At 41.4% G+C, this 19,396-nt stretch overlaps 1 protein-coding gene across 2 annotated transcripts; it reads left to right on the top strand.

Moving 5' to 3' along the window:
• The first annotated feature begins 4,357 nt into the window (after window positions 1-4,357).
• On the top strand, window positions 4,358-16,183 carry CCP1 (P-loop containing nucleoside triphosphate hydrolases superfamily protein). Of its 2 annotated transcripts, none has more exons than XM_078576453.1 (12): window positions 4,358-4,512; window positions 4,600-4,728; window positions 5,097-5,267; window positions 5,349-5,404; window positions 5,948-6,013; window positions 6,107-6,214; window positions 6,476-6,542; window positions 6,733-6,817; window positions 7,879-8,039; window positions 8,129-8,230; window positions 14,208-14,427; window positions 15,635-16,183. In XM_078576453.1, the coding sequence occupies exons 2-12, from the start codon at window positions 4,696-4,698 to the stop codon at window positions 15,766-15,768; spliced, it is 1,203 nt and encodes a 400-aa protein (XP_078432579.1). In that variant the 5' UTR covers window positions 4,358-4,512; window positions 4,600-4,695; the 3' UTR covers window positions 15,769-16,183. The 2 variants fall into 2 exon arrangements, with proteins under 2 accessions (XP_078432579.1, XP_078432580.1); XM_078576454.1 differs by having other exon boundaries at window positions 4,392-4,568; window positions 4,656-4,728.
• Window positions 16,184-19,396: the final 3,213 nt, after the last annotated feature.

Here is a 19,396-nt window from a genome sequence, read left to right as displayed (position 1 = left end):
TGTTGTAAGAAAAACTTGGTGAATATTTTTTGGAATTGAAGTTTCTTCTTCTAAAAGGAAGTTACCTTAGCCGTCTCCCGTCTGAGCCGCCGCCGCTGCCTCTTTCTGCCCCCATCAAAAGAAGGCCACATGTCCTCCTATGCCTACGCGCACTGCCGACTGCCCGAGCTTGCTGCGCGCACTTCCACTCGCCCCGGCCGCACGCACAGCTTCCAGCCCGCGCCAATCGCACGCACAGCAGCTGTCCACGCGGTCGCCCGCCCACACAACCACCGCGCGCAGCCGCCCGCCCACGCGGCTGCCACACACAGCCACCCGCCCACGCGACCCCTGCATTCATAATCTAGGGCTTCGGTTGGATTCGTGACACCCTGTCGAAGCGCATGTCACTCGCCCCCGCCAACGACGCGTCAAGAATAACCCGCACTGCCACAGCGCACTGCTCTAGTGCCGAGGTAAATTCTATCCTCTTTGGTGTCGGTGTTCTTCCTCTAGTGTTCCTCGATTGTTTTTCCACCGCCATCGTATTAGTTGATTTAACTTTTAAATCTTCCCAAGATTAGTTGATTAGGCCTTTGAATCTTCTCGTGATCGACCATTCGATTTAATGAAATTGTCACTTTGTTTTCACCGCGGTAGTTGTAAGACAGTACGCCTACTCTCGATCGAGGAAAGGGGCTGCACCATCAGTATTTACACTGAACTTTAATCTTCGAATTCGATCGTGTGAATTGAAGTCTAATTTATCCTACTCAACTCAAGCTAGCATACCCTACCCGGTCAATCCCATAATCTTAAATCAGAATTAGCCTACCCTAGTCAAGCTAGCCTACCCTACCCGGTCATCCCTATCATCCTGCATCAGATACACATGACACTCTCAGAGCGCACAATTGTGGAAGACAAGGCAATCCAACCAATCATTAATTGATTGACGATTGGACATTTCACCCTCCAACAGAAAATGAGAAAGCACTGACGTCGAGGTTGAGGCAAGATAAATAATGAACAGTTAGGATTGCTCCCACTTCAAAACTTGATATCTAACAATCTAGAAGTTTAATTTGAGGGATGATTCATCTTCAACCCGTCTTTCCATCCCAACTTGTGATCTATAAATAGAGGTATTGATCCTTGTCAAATTCATCTTTAAACTTGCTTCCTACTCATGTGGGCTAATTGAAAGATAGTGAGTTTCTGAGATCGATGAAGCATGTTCTTGGTGTTGTGTGTGTGGGAAGTGACAACAGAGAAGAGAGAGCTTAACTCCTTTCGCAAATTTCCATGATCCTAGTGTTATGTTGTTCATTAAGTATCTAAGTGTTATGTTGTTCTTTCTCAACATCGTTGTTAGTTTAGATTGATTTCACAGTCATGTCCCGCCATCACATCTCCTTCATACCCCTCTCTAGTAATGTCTTACCAGCTTTACGTAACCGTCTCGTCATTTACTTGTCATTTACCTTATACAACTCACTCTTTACCTCACACTCCCCATTCTTTACATTAGTGTCACTTCATCCTCACACTTGCTTGGTCTCCTCAAATTTTAAATATTACTATCTACTAACAATTATCATCATCTTAAGTATAGTAACTAATTATCACTATCTCACCTCGTATTTTCTCGACTTCCTATGTTATACTTATCTCTTCTAGTCATCATTTTAAGACTATTTAATCCTTAATCATCATTCTGTACTCATCGATAGCTAAAATTACTATGCGAGGTACATGTTTATATTTTTATTGAATAATCACAAAAACACTTTCGTCCATCGATGTGGTCGATAACATCGTCGGCACGTGATGTCGGGGACGTCCTTTCACTTGGTCATGTTACATCGTCTCTTTGGGTTACAATATTGACATGGTCTCAAGAGGGCACGTTGTTGACATGTGATGTCAAGGACATCGTCTCCCTCAGACACATTGTGTTGCTTCGTTGGGTCATGGTATTGACGTGTTCTCGAACACGGATGTTGTCCATCAGCATGGTCAATGACATCATCAACATGTGACGTCAAGAACATCCTTTCACTTGGTCGCGTCACATTGTCTCACTAGGTCATGGTATCTACGTGGTCTCAAATGTGGACGTCGTCTTTTGACATGGTTGATAACGTCGTCGACATGTGACATCAGGGATGTCCATTAACTTGGTCATGTCAAGTCGTCTCATTGGGTCACAATATCGACGTGGTCTCAAATGGGTACGTCATCCATCAGCATGGTTGATGACGTTGTTGACATGTGACGTCGGGGGCATCCTCTCACTCAATCATGTCACTTTGTCTCGGTCTTTTAAAAATATTAAACATAAATTCATCGATATAATTATGTAATATTTGTTAAGAATGGTGATTTCTAATTCTCTCTTCCAAACTCATGCTTTCATACCTTTGTAATCCATAATATTTTAATTATAAGTTTATATCTATAATTATATATAATTTACATAATAATGACTGACTTATAATTCTTACTTTTAAACTCATAGCTTAGTCTTTCAAAATATTTCAACCTATATTTGTTTCTCAAAAAATAATCGCCAATCTCACACATTTTCATTTTATACCAAACTGTTTGATTTTGTTCTAACAGTTCAAACAGATGTTCTATCAAACTCGATCGAACAAGTCAAATCGATAAATTTTTTTGTTCAAACTCAATCTAAAATCTTGTTCTGTTGAAAGATTTGATTTGTTCGGATCAAATCTTTACTTGATCAATCAAAACATTTGACCAAGATTCGATCTATTTGATTCGATCCGAACCCTGATCCCTAGTCTAATTTGTGGATCTAGTGGTTGGTTGGGCTGATCTGACCAGATCCAGCCCAAATCCCTTAGTATTTTTTTGAGGACCCTAGACTCATCCAGCAAAATTTGAAAGGTTTGAATGTGCAGTTTAGCAGTTCGTTGACATTGACATATGTTCAATGTCAAGCATCACTTACCACCACATCAGAAATTATTTGATTAAATTGGAAGTAGCGGGTTGGCCCGATGAAATAAAGCTTTGTATTGGCCATGATGACATGTTGGGTCTGCCACTCATGAAAAAATACCGACTCAGCCAATATAATGACACTATGCCTTACACCAGCTTAGGCGAATGCACCATGCATCATCTAGCGGGGGTGCCTCCCTCGACCCCACAACTGGAGTATCAACTCTACGGCTCTCAGACCGGCAGTCAATCCAGTTGTGGCGCAACATGCACTTGCAGCTCTTAGGCACAAGTTGTGCTCCATGTGTCTCTCCACTGTTGTCGCCCTATGTTTGGAATCCGAAGGTTGTGGCACAGAGCACAAGGTCTCCCTACCCTATATTTCAGACTCACCTTGGTTATAATGTACTTCCTGTCAGACTGACATCGACTCTACATATGTTGTCACCAAAGCCTAGGATGGGCTCAGCACCCAAAATTGCGCTCGGACACGCGCAGCGCAGCCACGTGCTCCCGCAGGCACGAGTGCATGCTTGCCTCGTGTTCAGCGCAATGTTGGCCACAACCGCCACTAAGAATGCACATAGAGTCATCGTTCTGTGTGGACTGGAGCGAGATGTCCTGAACGCGCGACTTAGCCGGTGACGCGACACCGTGCCGAATGCCGTCCTGGCCTGCGTCCACGACCAGAGCCGAGAGCGGAAGCCACATGGCTAAGGTGGGGTTGGGCCTACAGATTGGGGGTCTCACACCTATAGTGCAGGGATGCGGACGGGACAAATTTTTCGTCCCAGGGCGAAAAAATCATCCTGTTCAAGGGTGTGTTGAAAATCAGGACGAAAATTCTTCCCAGAGACAACCGGACGAAAAAACCATCCCATCCAGTGGTCTCGGACGATGGACGGTCAGAGAAGGATGAAAAACAGTCGGATTCACATCCGACGATTGAGATCTAGCCACGTGGCCTCACTATGACATTTTGCATCAAAATCCCTGTACTTTTACGCGCGCGCAAACTGATACTGCTCAAAAGTAATTCTACATGTCCCTCCCCATTCTCTCGCCTCCGTATTTCCCTAAAAAATTTAGAAAAATCCATATTAATTCAATGATAACTTGGAATTATTTTTAAAATTTTTAACATACCTTTAATATATTAAAAATATAAAATGGCTTTTTTTTGTCCGAGACAAGGGATGGGATAGTTTTTCCCCGGACGGGACAAAAATTCATCCTAGGCCGTCTGGACAGGACGGTTTTCATATTGTCAGACGAAAAAATCGTCTCATTCACGTCCCTGCACTGAAGCCGGACATCGGATGGGACAGAATTCGTCCCGTCCCGCCCACCGTCCACGTCCGGGACGATCAGGCACTATACTCACACCATGCTCATTGCTCACAGGCCCCCACTGCCTTTTCTGAAGTGGGGTCCTTTTTTCCCCCTTTGCAGCTGTAGAGAAGGAGAAAACTTGTGGCGTCTGTCCAATCTGGGTTAAATCTGCGATCAATGCGATTTTCGATGTGTTGACTTCGAGATTCATCAGTGGAGATCGTCAGAGTAACTCCTGCGACTGTCATCTCCGCCAATCACTCTTGTCCTGATGATTAATCGAGGTAATTTGATGATATATAATGAAAACTGTAGTGTAGCGGCGAGGAAAAAGGGAGATCTGGTCAGATCATGCTTTTCCTGAACTGAAGGGACGGGATCGGGCTGTTCTGGAAGCGGAGCGCTGCGCCAATGGACCCTGCACCGACTCGCTGGACTTTTCAGGTTATTTCCTTCTTTCTTTTCTTCTGTGATGTTCCATACCTAGATCCTCGCCTTGCATGTACGTTTTTCGAGATTTTTAGCTTCTGGGTAGCTTCTGAAATGCACAATGGACTTGTAATTATGGAGGGCTTTGCTAGATCACTGTCGAAGCCATAGCTGATTTTTGAATGACTTTGATGATAGTTTTTTTTTGCTTCTTATCTTTGGAAAACGAAGTTTCTATCTGAACCATTTTGTTCGAAATTTGAAATACGGATGATTATCGAGCATCTGCTGATTTTCTTCGTCGATCTTGTTTTTGAAGAGGCGTGGATTAAGCTTAAGAAACTCCTGCGCATTTATCTAATAACTCTTCATATACTTTTCAGGAATTCAAAGCGTTTTACGAATCAAAGTTTGGAAGGAGCAAGGAGGTAGAAAAAAAGGAGTCGCTTCCTCATTCGAATGGTCAAGGAGATAGCCTCAACGGCTCATCGCAATTAAATGGAAACGCAAAACCAGGACCTGAACTAGCAGTCTTTGAGCAGTATGCCATCAAGGTGTTCTTCAGTGGGTCGAGTAATTTCATCTGAATGAACTGCTAATGATGCTGAAATCAGTTTTATTAATCTTTTTCTCAGGGGAGCAGTGCTGGGGGTAATCCTGGAGTGATGTCTAATGGGCTCGGAGAAAGACCGTAAGAGTTTCTCTATCTCAACAACCTCTTCCTTTGACTTGGCATATTCTCAAATACTCCTAAGGATGTAATTATATTAAATGAACGTCATATTTCCAATTTTTTTTCTGTTATAAGTTTGGATAGACTCCTTTTTCCATTAGCGAAAACCAATGCCTAAGGCAAAAATATGAAAATAAATGCAGGACATCATGAATTCATCACATTTTGTCAATGAGCAATGGGACAAGTGAAGGCACATCTACTCAGTTTCGCATACCAATTATTTATTGATTTGTTTAATTGATTTAAGTTTAAGGATATATAGAGTGGTATCTCCATTTATTTTCTACCGTTTGTTTTGGCCTTATGGTTCAGATCTATGAATGCATGTTACTGCATTGCTATGACTTTTGTTTTCTCTTAACTTGGAGAGTCGTCCAGGATTTGGATCATCTACCTCGTGTTTTTGGGCGCTTAATGCTGTTCTTTGCATGATTTTTGACTTTCCTTTGGAATCCTGCTTATTTTTTATTTTAAGACGATTCAAACTTTCCTTTGCAGGCAGAAGCCCCTTCTCCCTCCTTTTGAATCTGCCGATGTGCGAAATCTGGCAGAATCCTTGTGCAGGCAATTTAGCATATTTCTCATCTTAATTATTGACTCCTTAGGATTTCATTGCCCTTGACATCATAAGAAAACTAATGTTGTCTTTGTTTACAGGGACATTGTCCGAGGCAGTCCAGATGTTAAATGGGAAAGCATCAAAGGACTGGAGAATGCTAAACGTCTTCTTAAAGAGGCAGTTGTCATGCCAATAAAATATCCCAGGCGAGTCATTCTGTACTACGACTAGCCCACTTTGTTCTCAAATAAAACTACTTTGCAAATTAAGTGATTTTCTCTTGAAATATCTCGTTGTAGGGAATGATACCCTAATAATATGCTGTGTTGAGTACTACGTCCAGTGACTAGAATTCAACATAATGTTGAATGGTTATTTTTTGAAAGAAGATTATGGATATTTATTGAAAATATAGTTTGGGAGAAATCATCCTAAAGTTTTTTCTTACAAATCTTGTATGGTTTCAGGTATTTCACCGGTCTGTTGTCTCCATGGAAGGGCATTTTACTATTTGGCCCTCCCGGAACAGGCAAGGTCAGTATGCTTGACACTTGACATTTGGTTTTATGTTGTTGATTAATTTCTAGGCATCATACCGAAAACCTTATCAATCTAATGGACCTTTCGTTATCCCTTCATTGGAACAGTCTTTGTAATTTCGTGCTTCTCCAAAAATATTTTTGGGTTTGTATTTCTGAACAATTTTTCCCTGTCCACGCAACAGACTATGCTGGCCAAGGCTGTTGCAACCGAGTGCAAGACAACTTTTTTCAACATCTCTGCATCGTCGATTGTGAGCAAATGGAGAGGTATGCAATATGACTAGTTATCTAAATTGTCATCAAATGAATTACAAAATCCACTTACAGATCGAAGCTCTGTCTGCCTTGACGGAATCCTATTCTACTGAACTTTCGAGCAGTGAATTCCCTATCCTTGATGTCGATAACTCCCTGCTAGCACAAGTACCACTGTTGACTTCTTAGGCTGAATACCACCTCCTGGCTCCAGAGATATCAATGTGTGGGAGAACTGCCAATGGCCACGCAGATGCCCTCTTCCCCTTGCCCATTCTTTATTTGTATCCTTATATGATTGGTCGTGAATCCATAGTGAACTTCCGACGTCCTGCTTGCTCAAGTGAAGACATGTCTTCCAACTCCTTGCTTTTATTCCACACTTTTTATTTCATAAAGTCTTCTGGGAACTGTATCAGTATGCTCTAATCATTGTGTTCTAACCTTGTGTTTGACGGATACATAAGCCTTTCATCTTTGAGTAGAAATTAGGGTTTGTTTGATATCCTGTAGATCTTGTATCCATCAGGATGAAAAACTAGTCTGAGAAAACTGTTATTTTCTGAAATCCCTCTTTTATTGATGTTGTAATTTCTTTATTTTGGACGCCAATTCCTATTATGCTTTGGTTAAATGTCTAGCCCATGTTTTCGCGGAAGAGAGAATGGAACATATTGGTGAAAGTGTATGCATAAAGATTGTTGATTCCCCAGTGTTTCCATTTTGTTGATTACTGGTACGAACCTAGCGGGTTCGTACAGAGGAGAAGACGGTGGAGGAAGAGTGAGGGCGCCGGGGTGAACGTCGGCGTGCCGGGGTGGACTACGGCAGGGAGGAGTCGGCGGAGTGGACGTCGCCGGAGAGCTCGACGGAGTGGACGTCGCCGAGGGAGAAAAGAGAATACTTGAACCCAACCAGTTAACAATTCATGTCCTGCCCTCCCACAAGGAGGGCTACATACTTAAAGGAAACGTAAATGGAATGTTAAGACGGAAATGCCCCTAGTGGGCCTACTGGATCGTATCAATTACCATCTTGTGTTTCTCTGAACCTCTGGATGCACTGTGTTACAGGTGACTCAGAGAAGTTGGTCAAGGTCTTGTTTGAACTAGCCAGACATCACGCTCCCTCCACCATATTTCTCGATGAAATTGATTCCATCATCAGCCATCGTGGGGAGGCCCGCAGCGAACATGAAGCCAGCCGGCGCCTAAAGACTGAGCTTCTTATCCAGGTAATACTCTTCCCATAGAAAATGACATCAAGGAAAAAAAACTTTCAATATAGACATGAGGGATTGTTTACGTTAGTTCTGGTGTGCAGATGGATGGATTGGCTCGATCAAACGAGCTTGTCTTTGTTTTGGCGGCAACTAATCTGCCATGGGAGCTAGACACTGCAATGCTTCGGCGTCTTGAAAAACGGGTATACTCTGAATTATGCTTGAAATCCTAATTATATCTGGGTCTTGCTAATCTGGTGGTGCTGATGTTGATTAATGCTGAAGCAATATTTATCGTAATTGTCCATGTCAGCGTGTGACATCTATCTTTTGATTTAACTTTTTATTATTTAATGAGCTTAATGTATTTCATATATTTATGAATAAATCCATAGTAATATAGACTAGATCCACTTTGATATAGTCTTTGTAAGCTACATTTACTAATTGGGGTCATATGGAATAGATCATCAATGTTCCTTTTGTGTTTTTTACCCAACTGCTTTGAAAACTAAGGGTGAATGGAGGGGTATCTGCAAATGTGGTATCAGAATGGTTACGATAAGTGTGTTTCCTTCTCAATCAACCTCCTTTGTCCACTGTAGTTCTTCTCAATTACCTCATACCTGGCAGTCTACAACAACAAGCAGACGCCACAGATGGAAAAAAGGGAATGTGATATAATACCTTCCTTGATATCTCTAGCATCTGGTGCATGGTAGACGCTGAGCCTATAGCACGCTCTAGTGCAAACCTTTCAATCCCAATGACTACAAATCAGATATCTCTCGAAGAATACCCTTGACTCCATTGATGTTTCAAAGTCTGGTAAGTTCTTGCAAATAAAAAATCTGGTAAGTTTTCCGTTTGACACTGCATCTGTTAGAGACCATTTAGTAGGCCATACAATGCAGTCACAAAATTTTTTCAATGAAGATCCTCAGTGTCATGATTAGCTGTGAATGGGTGCTTTAAGGGAATAAAGTAAGAATAACATAGCCTCTTGATTCAGGTAACTCTTCATGAATATCCTTGGCAAAGTTCCTTCCATATCTTATCTGGAATTGGCGGCAGTTGTCAGGGGCCTTTACCCTGTCTCAGTGACATTTTGTGCAGTAATGGGCGTGTTTCTTGATTGTCTTTTCATGCCAAATCCATAGAGATAGTCAGCAATCCCCTTACAGGTCTGAAGAAGTATTGCATGTCCCAGCTCACTCTGCCATGAAATTCACAAAGGATTCTAGGGCACAGAGGAAGATCTGTTGTAGGTCAATTGGTGGAGGAATAAATCATCCAATGCTTCTGTATTCTTGGCAACAGCCCTCGTGCTTCCAGATACAGCTTTTATGCCGGTAGTAAAAGCTGAAAATCTAATAAAAATAAACATAATACTTACATTTTTTGACTGTCAGATCAATGGCTCAGTTATTGTTCATATGCAGAATTCATTCTTGAGCTCAGAGGTTAGGCGTGACTATAGTTGGCAATGGGCTTCTCCCCTTGCAGAATGATACGGTCCCTATAAGGATGTATGAAAGAAGAAAGAGAAGAGGGCAGAAAGTAAGTGGGCCAGCTGGAGCTGAGCTGGCCAAATAACCACCTTTCTTTAAAGGTAGTTAGTTAGGAAATAAAGAAGCAGCATAAATAAGGAGGCAGGGGCGACAAGAAAGGATACGGAGGCTTTGTGGTTTTCTGGGAGCCGGCTATTCTTGAGGAGAAAGGGCTGCATTCGGCGTGAGTCTCTTCTGGGGCTGTGGCTGCAGAGAAGAATGAAGACGAAGTCGGGGTGTTCTTACAAGAGAAGGAACGAGAGCGTGGATATTCTGTAAGTCCAATTTACAGCATTTTCTTTACCTTACGATACGGAAGTGTATCACAGAAGTACTTCACCAATGATCACTCCACAAACATCCATCTCAACCACAAGGTGTGCTGAAAATTTGGCAGGAGTATCGACACATAAAACATGGCCAGTTTGAGAGAAAGTATCGACGGATAAACCACGGCCAAGTTAATTTTTCTCACGGTGATTTGAGTTTCTGTAGACCACTAGAAGACATTTTTTATAAATTGAGCCAGGGACCTGGATACTGTAGCATCACTGCCTGCAGTAAACCCATGCCCCAATATCAAACTCTGCAAGGCAGAGTCCTCCTAGGATGCTGACAGTTCAGGTTAGGGTCGAGAGGATGGAAAATCACACTCCTAATAAGAGGGACTCTGGTACATACCAGTTACTTAGATGACCCTTTTATAATAGATTCATAAGTTCACCCATTAGAGAGACAAGATAGATGGGAGAAATAAACAGTGTTATTTGGGACCGGTCTCTTATGGCCCAACACCAGTTTCAGAGGATAATAGAGAGGAATGAAATACAGGAAACAAGACATCTATGTTCAACACCCACAATTGTTTTGGTGTTATTTGGTGGATGCCGTTTATGGATAACATCATTATTAATTGTCTTTCTGTCCACTAGAATCAATCCAGAGGATCAGGTTGAGAGTGATTCTTTACGTTTTTTCTTAAACACGAGTTAAAAAAATGCAGAAATACCTCTCTGCAGCCGGCCATCAGATTTTCATTGAGTAGATGGAGGAATGTCTTCCTTGCACCAATCATTGAAATTCTCTTTGGCTGCAGGTGTTGTGGCACTTGAATTCTTTCTTTTTAAGTCTCTCATTGGAAGGGTCTGATAGGACCCTCCTTAACACTCACTTAAGGAGGCATTAGAAGAGGGTCAGAAGTGAGGCATGTGCTGCATTACTTCAGAGCGCATGTGGACAGGGCTTTGGCCGGGAGAAAACGCTATAAATGATAGGGGGGCACTTGTCGATTTGAAATCCAAAAACTTGGATTGCTACAGGAAGAGGTTGTAGAACAGGTATCTTCCGATCCAAAGGGGTCCGAGTTGATCCAGAAATGCTTTGGTTTTCTTTAATTTTGGATTTCTTTTCCGAATCCTTGTTTCCTGGATTGTATTGGTTCTCCGGGAATGTTCCTTTAGTCTCCTAGGCTATTACAATCTTATTTTCTCACCAAGATTGTTGGGGTTCATAACAGGGTCCTGCAGAACCTGAAGTAGGATTTTCTTTGACCCTCATTTGCTCAAACAGTTGAAGATTGCAATTTGACACTTTTTTGGGAGTTCTTTATTTTTATTAATCAAATCCATCAAGGATTCCCCCGACCATTTTCTCTAAGAAATCCCCATATCATGCACCCGGTGCTCCGATACCAATGATACGATCGAAATTCAATGATTGCTCAAAAACCTAGTATCGAATAGGAAATTGATGAGAATAGTGAGACGGATGAGAAAGGATGGACATTGACTGAGAACAGTCTAGAGGAAGAACTGGGTGAATTTCCTCTACACTGGCTTATCCCTCCTCTTCAACTCTCTATTTATTTAAGGGGAATAATTTGTTGGAGTTTCACAAAGCTCCTCTTGGTGGTTTGCTGGTACAATTCTTGTTGTAGCTAGGGTATTTTCATCATGTTTACCGTCAAGCTGGCTTTAGTCATTTTCCAATATATTCTTATTTTCCTTCAAATAGCATAGGTCTCCATTTAGGAATGCAATTAAGAAGTCGATTCTAGTACTGTTTGTGTGGGCAGAATCTTGTTCCTTTCTTGTCCAAGTAATTAGTCTGATCTGTTTCCATTTTGATTTTACTAAATCAGGTACTGGATAGTTGACCTCCAGGAAAATGATAGAATCCTAGAGTTCTATCTAGAAACCATTTCCAAATATTGTCTAAAATAAAGGACTAATGAAATGGGAATAGAAGAGAGAGTCAGTGTCGCCTCCTAGTCAATGAGGAGAGGAGCCAGTAGAACGGAAGCAAAGGTGGTTTGTGAACAATTATGGATTCAACGAATTATTGAGGATCTAAGGTTATTCCATTGATGTCCAACTGTTCTTTGTCATGAAAGTAGGTTGGCAACTCTAAAAAGTATTAACATCTAGAGGTATTTCATTAGAGAAAGAATTGATAGTATCATGCAGATGAAATATATCTCATTTTCTGACAAGGTTGCAGAAGAGGACTCCCTAGAGGCATGTTCTAACCCACAAGCTTTGCATCTAAGACATTTATCTACCAGATTGAGGGGGGTGTCAGCCTGCGACATCCTTCATGTTTTTTCTAAATACCTTAATGATATCTGATTACCAAGAGATCTGTATGATGTGTAAAATATACCTGATCCAATGGTACATTGTATTTGCAACCCCATGTGTACAGTTAGGATCCTATGGGAAAGATTGTCAATGTTTTATTTATTTAGACACAAGGTTCTTTATGGAAGGATCTGAAGAGGAAGCTCAAAACAGCACTACATTATTAGACTTATTTGCAGACTTCTCAGTTCTAAAGCTCAATCGAGCAAAGTCAGCATTTGTGGGATTCGGGCTTTCTTCGGAGGTGGCACAGTGCGTCAGAGCTTTAGACATACCCATGGGTTCAGTCCCGGTGCATTATTTAGGTCTACAATTGATGGGGAGACAAATATCAACTCCAGAGTGGCAGCTAGTGCTAGAGAAGGTCAAAAGGAGTTTGGAGGGCTGCCAGAATTGAGTGTTGTCAGGAGGAGGCCATTTGGTGTTACTGAGATAGGTTCTTTCAGCAATCCATATCTTCTATACCTGTGTCTTTACTATGCCCATGGGGGTAGGAAAATGTTTGGAGGGTTAATGATATGGTTCTTTGGGGGTGGAGCTAGATCCGAGGCTCACAGGGGGATGTCTTTCTTCTTCAGGGATCTAGTGTGTGGACCCATAACAGGGTGGGCTGGGGATTCTCCACTAACAATCCATGAATTTGGCTTTGTTGACCAATTGGGTGGAAAGAATTACGAGGGCAGGAGCATTTAGTTTTGAATGTCCAGAAGGACATGTATGGGTCAGAGTTTGAGTGGGAGAGGCATTGGTAGATTTTGGGGAAGTTTCCATGCAGGTGCGGTATGAGACAAGTCTTCCTTCCATCTGGAAGTTATTTGGTGTCAAACTTGGAGATGGTTTTGGTTTTCGATTCTGGACTGATAATTGGTCAAATAAAGGTATTCTAAAGGTGAAGTTTCCAATGCGGTTCACTGTCACGTAGAACCCGTAGGAAATGCATGGTCTGAGAATGCTAGGAGGAGCATGGAACCAAATCTTGGTGGAGGCCATGTCGGAGCATGGAATCTCTTCTTCATGTTCCAGTTTTCTCAGGAAGTAAGTACATTGAAGCAGATTTCAGGGGTGGATATCTCTTCTGACAAGGCTTTCTGGGACTTTGCTAGGGATGGCAAATACAGGAGCAAGCTGTACCAGGGGAGGCTTCTTGGGGTGCTATGGGGAATATGGCTGCACCATAATGAGGTGGTGTTTTGGGGAGGATGGTCTCAAAGGATAGTGCCATTCACAACGTGAAGAGATTAATATCCTATTGGTTTGGAGGGGGGCGAAGGGAGGACCAATCGGATCAATATGTGTAATGATTGTTTATATACTTTTATAGCATCGCCGGTTTCAGGTGGTCTTCCTTACTTTTTTTTAAGAAATGTTCTATTTATTTTCCTCCCTTGACCTCCTGACCGCTAAGGTAAATAGCGGTTGAGTGAAGGGTATCTGAGGTGGGCAGATCTAGAAACCAAGTTTGTTGACTTTGCTGATATGAGGATTCTGAAACTGATAAATTATATTTATTCTTGATAGAAGTAGGATTTTGTAATTTTCATTTTCAAGGTTTCTAGCCTTTTACAATGGGTAAAGGAACCTTAGCCTTAACTGTGTTCGGTATCTTCTAATCTCTGCTCGACTCCCAGGGTAGTTAGGTTTCCCTTGTCGCCTTGCTTTTCTTTCTCTCTGTGTAGCCTCTCTACTTGAAATTTCCCTTTTGATGAAGTTTACAGTTTTGACTGCCAACCTGACAAAGCCAAGAACAAATTCTGGATCTTACTGACCTGGCCATAATTAATATTGCACGTTAAACATTATTTTTTTTCCCTCCTGTAGAACACAAAATAAATTTAGGGTCTGTAAGTTCTGGTAGCTTTACTCACGATTGAGCACAAGTTAACCTTTATATGAATACCCCATATGGAAAATCCAGAAAAAAGTTCTGGGTTTGCTGGTCTTATGGCTCTGATCTCGTGAATTTGATCTTCTTTTCCATTGCCCACTGGCAGATCCTCGTGCCGCTTCCTGAAGCAGAAGCAAGAAGAGCCATGTTTGAAGAGCTGTTGCCATCTGGGTCTCATGAGGAAAATATTCCATATGAATTGCTTGTTGACTCTACTGAAGGATTCTCCGGCTCTGACATCCGATTAGTCTGCAAGGAGGCAGCCATGCAGCCTCTTAGACGTCTGATGGCCCATTTGGAGGATCAGGGTGAGAGTTCTGAAGAAGGTGTGTGTCCCTTACCCTCTTTTCTATAATTGAAAAAAATGGATTTATTTTATTATTATTAAATCTAAAAGCTCGATGTCATTTCAATTTTGTACCAAAATGAAATTTAGTTACAGATTTCTATTATTTCAGATAAGAAGCATGTGGAAAATGGAAAGAAATATTGTTTAGGTTTCTCTTTTAACCTCTTTTTCTGTCTCTAGAGTATTCACAACTCTTTTCTTTTTTACGATTGATACTGTAAGCAGGTCTTTATTCTTCTTCCTCGTTAATTTCTTTTGTTCTTATAGATTTCGTCTCAGCCGCTATCAATTCTTGTTGAGTTTGTCTGAACTATTCTTTTCTTGAATTTCATATTGATTGTTTCTGGACGCTATACGAGTTCGTTCCATTTCCCTGTCTGCGAAGACTCAAAGGTTGATATTGATGGGTCTCTCAGAAGGCCAGTATCAGTGTCACAGTCTTTGATAATATCCCACAAGTTCTTATCAGGGAGAGGATGGGAAGTGAGGGAGATGATGCTGGAATGATCAAGATCATCAGTAGAGCGATTGGAGACCAGGATGGACGTCAGCTTGAGGAGAGGAGTGGCCCTGGCAGAATATACATCAGTCTGTGAAGGGTCACAGGCGGGATGGACGTTTCACAGTACAGACAGAATGAGAAACTCTGAATTACTTTGTGTCTACCCTTCCGAGTGGCAGGCTACTACTACTTAAAAGGGCAAGTGTCCAAAAACATTAATGAAGAAACTGTCCCTAGAGGAAGATATTATTAGAATACCCAAGATACAATGGGGCTCATATCAGTCTTTAAGGAGAAGGAGTCGTCTTTCAAGCCTAATGTATCCAATCTCCCATCCCTAGAACTTTTGATACAGAAACAGTCATCACTATAAAGAATAAACCTTCACCTAGTATCATCAACTTTATCTCATGAAATGAGGTGTGCCTTGAGGTCAGGCACATGTAAGCTCTCATGTCCAAAATATTTGAAACTGAAAACCATTAATTTCATCATCTTTTGCAAAAAATAGGACCTAGAATGACGATCTCATCTTTTGGTGACAAGTTGTTGATAAATTAGCTTCTTCTGCAATTTAATCTTTTCGTGTGGAAATAAATTCGGTTACGAGTATATGAATTGTTCGACATATTTTAAATTGTACAGTAAAATTTATCATCATGATATAATCTTGGCCCTGCAGATCTCCCCCCGGTGGGCCCCATCAGGCCTGAAGATATAAAAGCCGCTCTGAGGAACACAAGGCCATCTGCTCACCTCGATGTCCATCGCTACGAGAAGTTCAATCAAGATTACGGCAGCCATATCCTTACCTAGCACAATTGTATTCATCATCATCATCATCATCATCATCATCATCATCATCACCACTAGGGTCCCTTAGTATTTACAATGTCAATGAGTTGGTATATTTTCTTTTGATCATTGTTAGCATCATCATCATTACTATGATTATCCTGTTATGTCTACAAAATAAACCAGTAGACTCTTTCTCCTTATCACAACCATCATTATCATCATCATTATCATTACTATCTTCCTTTTGCCTCAGATGTCTACAAAGCCAAAGTTAGCCCATTAGGATCAATAATGCAGATGTATGATTCCTTCATCACAGATTCGTCCGTTGGCTATTGTAGATTTATTATTCTTTGATGGCTTATCTTCTCTTTGGGAGAAATTTGTGGCAAAACTATTTAGTCGTTTGAAATGAATTAGTTTGTTTTTCTAAGATTCTGGAAATCCCAAAGTTAGCCTTGCCCTCTCTCTCTCTCTCTCTCTAGTTTTCTCTGGTTCTTTCTCTCCTATTTTTCTGTAACCACAACCAACTTTATTAGAAAATCGTTGATACCTCAAGCTTGAACTATCATTTTTCTTTTTCATTTTTTGGTCGGGTCAAGCCCAACTACAAAGCGTACTTCATGAGATAGATTTGTAGTGTCATTGAGATAGAGAGTGTGTGTGTGTGTGATTGAGATAGATATATAGACAGAGAGAGAGTGATTCAGACAGATGGATATGGAAAGGGTGTGATTGAGATAGAGAGAGTGTATGTGTCTGTGATTGAGACAGGTTCATAGATAGTGTGTGTGTGATTGAGATAGAGAGAGAGCGTGTGTGTGATTGAGATAGAGAGAGAGTGTGTGTGTGTGATTGATATGGATAGATAGATAGATTGATTAGATGGATTGTGTGTGTGATTGATATGGATAGATAGATTGATAGATGGCGCGTGTGTGTGATTGATATTGACAGACAGAATTTGTGATTGAGATAGATGGAGAATGTGGGACTTAGATTGATAGAGAGAAAGTGTGTGTGATTGAGATAGATAGTGTGTGATTGAGATAGAGAGAGATTTTATGTGTGTGATTGAGATAAGGGGTATAGATAGAGTGTTTGTGTGTGATTGAGATAGGTTGGTAGATTGTGTGTGTGATTGAGATGAGGGGTATAGATAGAGTGTTTGTGTGTAATTGAGATAGGTTGGTAGATAGTGTGTGTGTGTGATTGAGGCGGATAAAGAGGGACTGTATGTTTGTGTGATTGAGATAGATTGATAGAAAAAGTGTGTGTGATTGAGATAGATAGAGAGAGCTTTTATGTGTGTGTGATTGAGATGGGTTACAGATAGAAAGTATGTGTGTGATTGAGATAGATAGAGAGAGTGTGTGTCTGATTGAGATAGAAAGGGTTTGTATGTGATTGAGACTGATAGATAAATACAGAGAGCGTGAGTGTGATCGAGGTCGATAGATAAGGTGAGCGTGTGATTGAGACAGATAGAGAGAGTGTGTGTGATTGAGCTAGGTAGATAGAGAGTATGTGTGTAATTGAGATAGATAGATAGTGTGTATGATTGAGATAGGTATAGAGAGTGTGTGACTAATTGAGATACATAGATAGGGTGTGTGTGTGATTGAGATAAGTGGATAGAGAGAGTGTGTGTGATTGAGATAGAGGTAGATAGATAGATAGATGGAGAGTGTGTGTGAGTGATATGAGATAGATAGATAGAGAGTGTGTGTGTGATTGAGATATATATATATATATATATATATATATAGAGAGAGAGAGAGAGTGTGTGTGTGTGTGATTGAGATAGATAGATAGATAGGTAGATAGAGATAGAGCGCGTGGGTGTGTGATTGAGATAGATAGATAGATAGGTAGATAGGTAGATAGAGATAGAGCGCGTGGGTGTGTGATTGAGATAGATAGATAGATAGATATATATGTAGATAGAGGGAGAGAGGGTGTCTATGATTGAGATAGGTAGATAGAGTTATAGAGATAGATAGATAGATAGAGATTCATAGAGAGAGTGTGTGTGTGATTGAGAGTGAGTGAGAAGGAGATATTTATAGAGAGATGCACGCAGGAAGCGAAAGATACAGTGATAGAAGAATTGGTTGAGACAGAAAGAGAGGAGAGCGAGAGGGGAGAGAAGGATACTTTAAGAGAGGTAATTTGGTTGAGAAAAAGAGAGAGAGAGAAATCGGATGAGAGAGATTGGAAGAGAAAGAAATGGGTAGAAAGAGAGGGAGAGAGAATGGAAGAGAGAAAAATTGGTAAAGAGATAAAGAGGTTGGAAGAGGGAGAGAAAGATTGAATGATAGAGAAATTGGTAGCAAGAGAGGAATTGGTGGGCAGAGGGAGAGCGAAAGAGATTAGTAGCAAGAGAGAAATTGGTAGACAAAGAGAGAGAAAGAGATTGGTAGTAAGAGAGAAATTGATAAAGAGGGAGGAAGAGATTTAAAGAGAGAGAGAGATAAGTTGGTAGGCTGAGAGAAGTTGATGGAGAGCGAAATGGATAGAAAGCAAGAGAGAGATAGATAGGTGGAGAGAGAGAGAGAAAATAAGTTGGTAAATAGGTTTGAGGAATAGACAGAGAAAGTTAGGGTCCACTACAGGGAAGGTAAAAGGAGAATGAGAGCTGATTGTCTAATGGAAAAGAGGTAGTGGGAATTATTGAGAAAGAGAGAGAAACAGAGCGAGATGAAATGGTGAAGGGAGAGAGAGAAGTAACGATAAGGAACAGGTACAGAGAAGTAAATGCAGAAGAGGGGATGTAGTAACGGTTTGTGAACTGAGTTTAATACAAACCGGGTAAAGAAGTCATGAGACGTAGATCTCCAAGTCTCCTACGATTCAGCTTCATTCATTCATCGTCTCTAGGTCTTTAAAGCGTCCCTCTCTCTTAAATCCCCTCTCATTTCTCTCCTCTATCTTTATTACATGCATCTGTATCGCTCTCTCTCTCTACAGTCACGCCTTCAATCCACCCTACCCGGCTCTTCCACAATTTAGAGAGAGAAAGAGAGAGATAACGAGGGAAGATCCTCTTGGTTTTGATTCCATTTCTTCGTCTTCTTTAGAGCAGATCTGGGATTACGATCGTCGATGGTGGAATAGGCCGAGCAAGCGTGATATTCGACTGTACAATACTGTGTGTGTTTCGTCTTCCACGTTATTGTTCGATCTTTTTCTTGCTACAGGAAGGGATCGACTCATTGCTCACGCAGAGCCTTGTCCAATCCAGGGACGCCATCTTCCATCTCTCTCTCTCTCTCTCTCTCTCTCTCTCTCCCTCTCTCTCTTTCTCATCATAGAGATTGATCAGTACTTGGGTAAAGCCTTGTCTTATCCTGGGACGAATATGATCTCTCTCTCTCTCTCTCTCTCTTGTTCCAGGATCATGACTCGTGATCTCTCAATCCCTCTTTCATCAAAAGAGACTGATCTTTCCTTGCGTTATGTCTTGTCCGATCCCGGGGAGAAGAAGATCGCTCTCTCTCTCTCTTTCTGGGTCCTGATCTCCACATCTCTCTTAGCTCTCGCCACTCTCTTTATTCCTCTCTCTCTCTCTCTCGCTCCTTATCTCTCTTAGCGCCACTCTCTCTACCTCTCCCTACCTCTCTTATCGTCACTCTCTATATTCCTC

Source organism: Wolffia australiana, chromosome 6, assembly GCF_029677425.1.
Source record: "Wolffia australiana isolate 7733 chromosome 6, ASM2967742v1".
NCBI classification, from domain to species: domain Eukaryota; kingdom Viridiplantae; phylum Streptophyta; class Magnoliopsida; order Alismatales; family Araceae; genus Wolffia; species Wolffia australiana.
This window is presented reverse-complemented; position numbering and strand designations above follow the sequence as displayed.